Genomic DNA, 8,593 nt, shown 5'->3' on the forward strand with positions numbered 1-8,593 from the left:
TTGGGGGGTTGGGGGGTTTTGGGAAGGTTTGGGGGTCGTTTTTGGGGGGTTTGGGGAGGTTTTGGGGGGGTTTGTGGGTTTTTGGGGAGGTTTGGGTGGGTTTTGGGGGAGGTTTAGGGAGGATTTTTGGGGGTTGGGGGGATTTGGGGGGTTTTGGAGGAGTTGGGGGGGTTTGGGGGGGGTTGGGGGGTTTTGGGGGGGTTTTCAGGGGGTCTGGGGAGGTTTGGGGGGGGTTTGTGGGTTTTTGGGGAGGTTTGGGTGGATTTGGGGGGCTTTGGGGGAGATTTATGGAGGATTTTGGGGGGTTGGTGGGTTTTTTGGTGGGTTCTGAGGAGGTTTTGGGGGGCGTGGGGCATTTTGGGGGGCTTGGGTGTGGTTTTGGGGGCTTTGGGGGAGGTTTAGGGAGGGTTTTGGGGGGTTGGTGGGGTTTTGGGAGGTTTGGGGAATGTTTTTGGAGGTTTTGGGGGTGTTTCGGGGGAGTTTGGGGGTGTTTCGGGGGTCCCCGCACTCACTCTGGTCCTGGTTGAAGCGGACGCTGTTCACCCCCCGGGCCTGCGCCATGGCGGCGGGCGGGCAGCGCCGGTAACGGAGCTGTTTGGGGTCCAAAAGGGGATGAAAAAGGGGTTCCCTGAACTCCCCTCCAGCCCCTCAAAACCCCCCGGGGACCCCCAGCTCCCCCCCGGGCCTTTAACCCCCCCCCCGGGCCCTCACAGACCCCCCGGTACCGCTCCCGCCGTCAACAGGGCCCGGCGCTAAACCATCGAGTCCCCTCAGGGGCCGGCGGCTAGAGCGGACTTCCGGTCACGTGAGGTCCGCCAGTTACTTAGCAACGGGGTGCGGAAAAGCGCGCGCTCCCGGCAACGGCGGGAAGGGGCGTTGCCATAGCAACCGCCGCCATCTTGGAAGCGGGCAGCGGCGTCCCCATAGCAACCGCCGCCATCTTGGGTGAGGGCAACGGCGTCCCCATAGCAACCGCCGCCATCTTGGGAGAGGGCAGCAGCGTCGCCCATAGCAACCGCCGCCATCTTGGGTGAGGGCAGCAGCGTCGCCATAGCAACCGCCGCCATCTTGGAAGCTGGCACCCGGGCCGCCATGTTGGAAACTGGCACCGCGGTGGCTTCAATGGGGGAATTTTGGGGGGGGGGCACCCCAAAACGTGGGTTGACTAAGGGGGGGGGGACACAACAAGTGCAGCGTCAGGTCATTTGGGCACCGTTTATTCCCCAGCGGCCATGTTGGAAGCTGGCAGGTTGCTTCCGGCGGCCATGTTGGAAGCTGGCAGGCCGTTTCCGGCAGCCATGTTGGAAGCTGGCAGGCTGTTTCGGGGGGGCTTTGGGGGGATTTGGGGGGGGTCTCAGTCATCCTCGTGCCCCCCCACGTAATGGCAGACGGCGTCGTAGTCCAGCGGCACCACCCGCCCGGCCTCGTCCCGCTCCAGCTGCACCAGCGCCCGGCTCCGCTCCGGCTCCCGCTCCAGGATGCGGCCCACCTTTTATTTGGGGGGGGGGGACACCACAATTTGGGGAGGGGGCTCCACGCAGGGACCCCCCCCCACCCACCCACGGCCGCCATCACTCACCCTCCCGGCGTGCTCGCCCAGCACCACCATGACGCGGTCGGCTTCGCCCCGCGGGATGACGGTTTCCAACATGGCTTCCCGCAGGCCTGGGGGGGGTCGGGGGGTAAATTGGGGGGGGGGGGGCGACACCTCAAATTGGGGCTGGGGGCGTGGGGGGGGGGGGCAACACTCACCCTCCACCAGCCGCCCCTCGTCCGTGCGGCAGACGCAGGTGTCCGGGGTGACCATGTCCTCCACCACCATCTTTGGGGGGGTGATGGGGGGGTTATGGGGGGCTGGGACCCCCCCGTGGGGCAGGTGGGGGTGGTTTGGGGGGCTGGGACCCCCCCCCCGGGGCAGTTGCCCCCCCCCCACACCCACCTTGCAGTTGTAGTAGCGCCCCCCGTGGACGCCCCTGTCCACGCAGCGCACCCGCAGGTCCCGCCGCAGCCAGTGGGGGGCGCTGGGGGGCGGCGCCCGGAGCTGCTTCGGGGCCCTAAGGGGGGGGGGGACACACATTAGGGGACCCCCCCCCAACCCTATAGGGGTCCCAGACCCCCCCCCAGCCCCTATAGGACCCCCCCCCAGCCCCTATAGGGCCCCCCCAGCCCCTATAGCCCCCCCCCCAGCTCTCACCTCTCCATCCCGGGGGGCTCTTTCCTCTTGCCCCCCCCCCGCTGGGGGGCGCCCCCGACGTCCGGCCCCTCCTCAGGCCCCTCCCCCTTCCGGTTCCTGCTGGGGGGGCCTGTTGGGAGGGAACTGGGATGAACTGGGAGGCACTGGGATGGTCACTGTAGCCTTGAGGGGCTGGGATTTGGGTACTGGGGGGCTACTGGGAGGTAACTGGGGGCTACTAGGAGACCTTGGGGGGTAACTGGGGGTAACTGGGGGTTACTGGGTGGCACTGGGAGGTAATTGGGGGTTACTGGGATATACTGGGAGGCACTGGGATGGTCATTATAGCCTTGACGGGCTGGGATTTGGGTACTGGGGGGCTACTGGGAGGCCCTGGGGGCTTCTAGGAGGCCCTAGGGGGCACTGCGGGGTTACTGGGAGGTAACTGGGGGTTACTGGGATATACTGGGAGGCACTGGAATAGCCATTATAGGCTTAAGGGGCTGGGATTTGGGTACTGGGGGGCTACTGGGAGGCCCTGGGGGGTAACTGGGGGTAACTGGGGGTTACTGGGTGGCACTGAGAGCTAACTGGGGGTTACTGGGATATACTGGGATGGTCATGATAGCCTTGAGGGGCTGGGATTTGGATACTGGGGGGCTACTGGGAGGCCCTGGGGGCTACTAGGAGGCCCTAGGGGGCACTGCGGGGTTACTGGGAGGTAACTGGGGGTTACTGGGATATACTGGGAGGCACTGGAATAGCCATTATAGGCTTAAGGGGCTGGGATTTGGGTACTGGGGGGCTACTGGGAGGCCCTGGGGGGTAACTGGGGGTAACTGGGGGTTACTGGGTGGCACTGAGAGCTAACTGGGGGTTACTGGGATATACTGGGAGGCACTGGAATGGCCATTATAGGCTTGAGAGGCTGGGATTTGGATACTGGGGGGCTACTGGGAGGCCCTGGGGGCTACTAGGCGTCCCTGGGGGCTACTGCGGGGTTACTGGGAGGTACTGGGGGTTACTGGGAGGTACTGGGGGTCACTGGGCCACTCACCAGTGCCCGGGGGGGTGCCCGGGCGCAGGCTGTGCTGGCTCACGGTCACCGCCTGCCCCCCCAGCGCCAGGCGCACCACGGCCCGCGCCGTCTCGGGGTCCAGCCCCTCCACCTGGGGGGGGGGACACACAGATGGGGGGGGTTAATACCCCCAGTCCCCCCCCCAGCCCCATACTGGGCATACTGGGAGGAGCAGGACGCCCGGACTGGGCAGCACGGGGCTCTCACCTTGCCGTCCATGCCGCGGTGGGGGCCGGCCTCGACGCGGACGCTGTCGCCCACCGCCAGCCCCCCCCCCTCGCCGCCGCCCCCCCGGGGGGGGTTGGGGGGGCCGTTGGGGGGGGGCACCTCAGCCCCCAGCCCCAGCCCCCGCGGGCGCAGCCGGTGCTCCAGCGGCTTCACCACCCTGGGGGGGGGGGACAGGGACAGCGCGTCACCCCCCACCCATCACCCCCCACCCATCACCCCCCCACCACCCTTGGGGGGCACCCAGAGCCCCCCCCCCCCCCATGGGGCCCCCCCCTCACCGTTTGAAGGTGCGGCCGATGCCCTCGCCCTGGCTCCAGCCCATCCCCCGCAGCACGGCCAGCCCGAAGGCGGCCACCGGCACCGCCTCGTAGTCCTGGGGGCCCTGGGGGGGGACACAGGGGGGTCAGGGGGCAGTTATGGGGCTGGGGGGGGGAGTTATGGGGCAGGGGGGCACTTAGAGGGGAGTTATGGGGCTGGGGGGGGCCATGGGGTGGTTTAGGGGGTCAGGGGGGGCACTTAGGGGGGCTGGAAGGGGTGGGGGGGGAGTTATGGGGCTGGGGGGGCACTTAGGGGGGAGTTATGGGGCAGGGGGGGCACTTAGGGGGTCCTGGAGGGGGTTGAGGGGGAGTTATGGGGCTGGGGGGGGAGTTATGGGGGAGTTATGGGGCTGGGGGGGCACTTAGGGGGTGCTGGAGAGGGTGGGGGGGAGTTATGGGGCTGGGGGGGCACTTAGGGGGTCCTGGAGGGGGTTGAGGGGAAGTTATGGGGCTGGGGGGGGAGTTATGGGGGATTTATGGGGCTGGGGGGGTACTTAGGGGGGAGTTATGGGGCTGGGGGGGTATTAGGGGGGAGTTATGGGGCTGGGGGGGCACTTAGGGGGGAGTTATGGGGCAGGGGGGCACTTAGGGGGTGCTGGGGGGGGGAGTTATGGGGCTGGGGGGGCACTGGGGGGGGCTTATGGGGGGGTAGAAGAGAGTTATGGGGTTGGGGGGGGCACTTAGGGGGGGTTATATGGTCTGGGGGAGGGGGGTTGGGGTCCCAGGGGGGGTTATAGGGTCTGGGGGGGGGGGGGGTTGGGGTCCCAGGGGGGGTTATAGGGTCTGGGGGGGGTGTTTGGGGTCCCAGGGGGGGTTATAGGGTCTGGGGGGGGGGTATTTGGGGTCTGGGGGGGTGTTATAGGGTCGGGGGGGGGGTATTTAGGGTCCCGGGGGGGTCATTTGGGGGGGGTCACTCACGGGCTGCGGCCGGGGGGCGCCATCGCGGTCCTGGAGGGGGATGGAGATGGGGAGTCCGGGGTCCCCCGCTGCCCCCTGCTGGCTCTGCCGCGCCTCTGCGGGGACGGGGGGGTCAGGGGGGTGCCCCCAGATGTTGAGACCCCCCCCAGATGTTGAGACCCCCCCCAGATGTGGGCCCCCCCCCCAACTCACCCCGCAGCAGCTCCTCCACCGCCTGCGCCTCCACCGACGAGGGGGCGGAGCCTGTGCCGGGGGCGTGGTCAGCGGAGGGGGCGGGGCTTGCAGAGGGGGCGTGGCCTCCGTCCGCGCGGGGGCGGGGCCAGCGGCGGGGGGAGGGGAGCAGCGGGATGACGAGCTCCTGCGGGGGGGGCGGGGCCGGGCGGGTGCTGGGGGGCGGGGCCAGCGCGTTAGCCACGCCCCCAGCCCGGCCGGCCACGCCCACAAAGGCAGAGACCCGCCTCAAGCCACGCCCCCTTCGAAACCACGCCCCCCGGCCCCCCCCCCCCCCCCGCCCCCGCGCATGCGCACGGCGGGCTCTGCCCCTCCCCGCACCCCCGCGCATGCGCACTGGGGCCCCGCCCTCCCCCGCGCATGCGCGCTGCGCACCTCAGCAGCTCCCGCCCCTCCACCGCCGTCAGGAAATCGGTGTCGCCGCCGCCGCCGCCGGGCCCCGCCGCCCCCCCCCGCCGCCGCTCCGCCTTCCGGCTGAACGCGAACGACACCGGCCCCGACCGACCGCCCGCCGCCGCCGCGCTACCGGCCTCCGCGCCGCTGCTCGCCGCCATCTTGCCCCCCCCCCCTCCCCTCCCCTCCCCTCCGCCGCGGTGCGCGGTGGGAAATGGCGGCCTCCCATGAGCCTTTGCGCCACGTACACAAGCCGCCAATCACAGGGGGCTTCCCGCTTCTAAACCCCGCCCACGCTAAGCTCCGCCCCTCAGGGCCCCCAGACCCAATCGCTAAGGGCTTCCCCATTCTAAGCTCCGCCCACGCTAAGCTCCGCCCCTCAGGACCCCCGCACCAATCACAAGGCGTTACCCCGTTCTAAACCCCGCCCACGCTAAGCTCCGCCCCTCAAGACCCCCAGACCCAATCACAAGGGGTTACCCCGTTTTAAACCCCGCCCACCCTAAGCCCCGCCCCCCGGGACCCTCACTGGGGGCTTCCCCCGCACCAAGCCCCGCCCCCCCGCCAATCACGGGGGGTTTCCCCTTTTTAAACCCCGCCCACACCAAGCTCTGCCCTCCACCAATCACAGGGGGGCTTCCCCCTCTTAACCCCGCCCCTCCTCCCCTAAGCCCCGCCCCCTAGGCTCCCCCCGGGGTTTCCCCCTATGGCCACACCCCCCCCTCCTTCACCACCCAATCGCGTGGCCGCCTCCGCCGCTTGGCCCCGCCCCTCCGCGCCTGGCCACGCCCCCCCGGGTCCCCCCCCCCCCCCGCAGCCCCCGGTCCCCACCCGGTCCCCACCTGGTCCCCGCCATGGAGCCCGGCGGCCCCCAGAGCTTCCCCGCGACCTGCGCCGCCTTCAGCCGCACCCGCAAGGGGCTGGTGCTCATCGGAGAGATCGTGAGACCCCGGCGGGGGGGCGCGGGTTCGAGACCCCCGGGGGGCAGATCGGGGGGGGGGTGACAGGGGAGACCCCCGGGGTGGAGGGGGGGGGGGCGCTAGGACCCAGCGGAGGGGGGATATTGGGCCCCCATGGGGTGGGGGTGGGGGGATATTTGGGTCCCCCGTGGAGGGGGGGGGTCACACTGGGTGCAGCCAATGGTGGGGGGGGGGATGCCCGGACCCCCGGGCACGTGCTGATGCACCGGGATGGGGGGGGGGACACCCCAGGCGTTGTCCCCCCCCACACCCCCCCCCTCACCTGGGGTGGGGGGGATTCAGGTATCCGGGTTTGGTGCCCCCCCCCCCCCCTCCAAATCCCTCGTGGAGGGGCAACGCCCTTGGGAACCGAGCGGCAGCGAAGGGGTTAATGGAGGGCGGGGCCAAGCGAGGAATCCGCTCGCTGATTGGCGCAGAGCCCTGGTTTGAACTAACGGGGAGGGGGGGGGGGGGCCTCGCCCGAGCTTAGGTGACTTTCCGGGGGGGGGAAAGGGGGGGGAAGTGGGGGAGGGGGGGTTGGGCGGTGCCCGGCAGCCCGGGCCCTCCCGTGCCAGCCGTTATTACGTCAGCCCGGGTGGTGCTCACCCTGTCCCGCCACGTGCCGCACGTCACAGGCGGCGCGCTGCCCCTTTAAGGGAATCCGGGGAGCCTGCCCCTTTAAGAGCCCCCACACCTGGCGTTGCCCCTTTAAGAGCCCCCACACCTGCCATTGCCCCTTTAAGACCCCCACATGTACCGTTGCCCCTTTAAGACCCCCACACCTGCCATTGCCCCTTTAAGAGCCCCCACACCTGCCGTTGCCCCTTTAAGACACCCACATCTCCCCTTGCCCCTTTAAGACCCCCATATCTGGGGTTGCCCTTTTAAGAGCCGCCACCCTAAGACGAGCCCGGTGGGCCCCACCTCGCTGCCGTCGCCCCTTTAAGGGCGGGAGGGGGGGGCGCGCTGTTTGTGCCGTTGCCATGACGACGGCCCCGCCCACCCGGCGCGGCCCACAGGGGCGGAGGGGGCGGGGCCTATGGAGGGGGCGGGGCCTGGGGGGATCCAATGAGCTCTATAGGGGAGCCTGTGAGGGCCTATAGGGGGCGTTATGGGCGCCCTATAGGGGACCCCACAGTGGCCTATAGGGGGTGCTATGGGGGGGCCTATAGGGGGCGCTGTAGCAGCCCTATAGGGGATCTATAGGGAGCTCTATGGGGCACCTATAGGAGCCTATAGGGGATGTGGGGGTGTGTGGGGTGGCCCTATAGGCGCTATAGGTGCCCGCCCCACAGGCGCTGTGCGTGCTGGCGCTGGTGTGCTACGGGGCCTCGCGCACGCCGGGCTACACGGGCCTGGCCGCCTGCGAGCTCGTCTTCGCCGCCCTCGTGCTGCTGGCCTGGGGGTGCCGCCTGCCCCCCCGCCTCACCCTCATCCACTGGGGGTGGACCGTGAGTGGGGGGGGGGGGGTGTGGGGGAGTGGGGAGGGGCTTGGGGGGGTGAGAGGGGAGGTTTGGGGGGGCTGAAAGGGGGTTTGGGGGTACTTGGGGGGGCACTTGGGGGGCTGAGAGGGGGTTGGAGGGGCTGAGGGGGGGTTTGGGGGGGCCCTGGGGGTGTGGGGGTACTTGGGGGGGAACTTGGGGGGCTGAGAAGGGGTTTGGGGGGGCTGAGAGGGGGTTTAGGGGGGCCCTGGGGGTGTGGGGGTACTTGGGGGGGGGCACTTGGGGGGCTGAGAGGGGGTTTAGGGGGGCCCTGGGGGTGTGGGGGTACTTGGGGGGGGCACTTGGGGGACTGAGAGGGGGTTGGGGGGGTTCTGGGGGTGTGGGGGTATTTGGGGGGGGCACTTGGGGGGCTGAGAGGGGGTTTAGGGGGGCCCTGGGGGTGTGGGGGTACTTGGGGGGGGCACTTGGGGGGCTGAGAGGGGGTTGGGGGGGTTCTGGGGGTTTGGGGGTACTTGGGGGGGGCACTTGGGGGGCTGAGAGGGGGTTTGGGGGGTTCCTGGGGGGGTGTCCCAGACACCTGTGTCCTTTTGGGGGGTCCCCAAGGGGTTTGGGGGTCGCCGGGGGGGGTCACACCATGTCTCCCCCCCTCCCCAGGACTTCCTCCGCTGCGTAATCGGGTGCCTGCTCTTCCTCATCACCTCCCTCATCGTCGTCATCGGGCACCGCGATGGCGCCGGCACCGCAGCCGGGGTGAGGGGGGGTTTGGGGGTGCTGGGGGTGCTGGGGGGGGGTTTAGGGGGTCTCTGACACCCCCCTGTGCCCCCCTCCCCAAAGGTATTCGGGCTCCTGGCCGG

The 8,593-nt window shown here is 69.8% G+C and overlaps 2 protein-coding genes across 3 annotated transcripts; one reads left to right on the forward strand and one right to left on the reverse strand.

The window, feature by feature from the left end:
* Positions 1-1,201: 1,201 nt before the first annotated feature.
* Positions 1,202-5,522, reverse strand: GPKOW (G-patch domain and KOW motifs). 2 transcript variants are annotated; one of them, XM_068424715.1, is made up of 12 exons: positions 5,321-5,522; positions 4,907-5,100; positions 4,715-4,809; positions 3,758-3,861; positions 3,459-3,636; positions 3,231-3,342; positions 2,195-2,303; positions 2,032-2,054; positions 1,940-1,954; positions 1,753-1,822; positions 1,580-1,665; positions 1,202-1,489 (listed from the first exon to the last, which is right to left on the reverse strand). In XM_068424715.1, exons 1-12 carry the CDS (start codon positions 5,497-5,499, stop codon positions 1,359-1,361), a joined length of 1,296 nt encoding a protein of 431 aa, XP_068280816.1. In that variant the 5' UTR covers positions 5,500-5,522; the 3' UTR covers positions 1,202-1,358. The 2 variants fall into 2 exon arrangements, with proteins under 2 accessions (XP_068280816.1, XP_068280814.1); XM_068424713.1 differs by having other exon boundaries at positions 1,940-2,054.
* Positions 5,414-8,588, forward strand: PLP2 (proteolipid protein 2; the record flags this gene model as incomplete). The annotated part of the gene is made up of 4 exons (XM_068424712.1): positions 5,414-6,279; positions 7,593-7,748; positions 8,394-8,489; positions 8,574-8,588. Coding segments are annotated over exons 1-4 (354 nt in total), but the record flags the coding sequence as incomplete, so codon positions are not given.
* Positions 8,589-8,593: the final 5 nt, after the last annotated feature.

The sequence above is a fragment of the Nyctibius grandis genome, unplaced genomic scaffold (assembly GCF_013368605.1).
Source record: "Nyctibius grandis isolate bNycGra1 unplaced genomic scaffold, bNycGra1.pri scaffold_212_arrow_ctg1, whole genome shotgun sequence".
In the NCBI taxonomy this organism is placed as follows: Eukaryota; Metazoa; Chordata; class Aves; order Nyctibiiformes; family Nyctibiidae; genus Nyctibius; species Nyctibius grandis.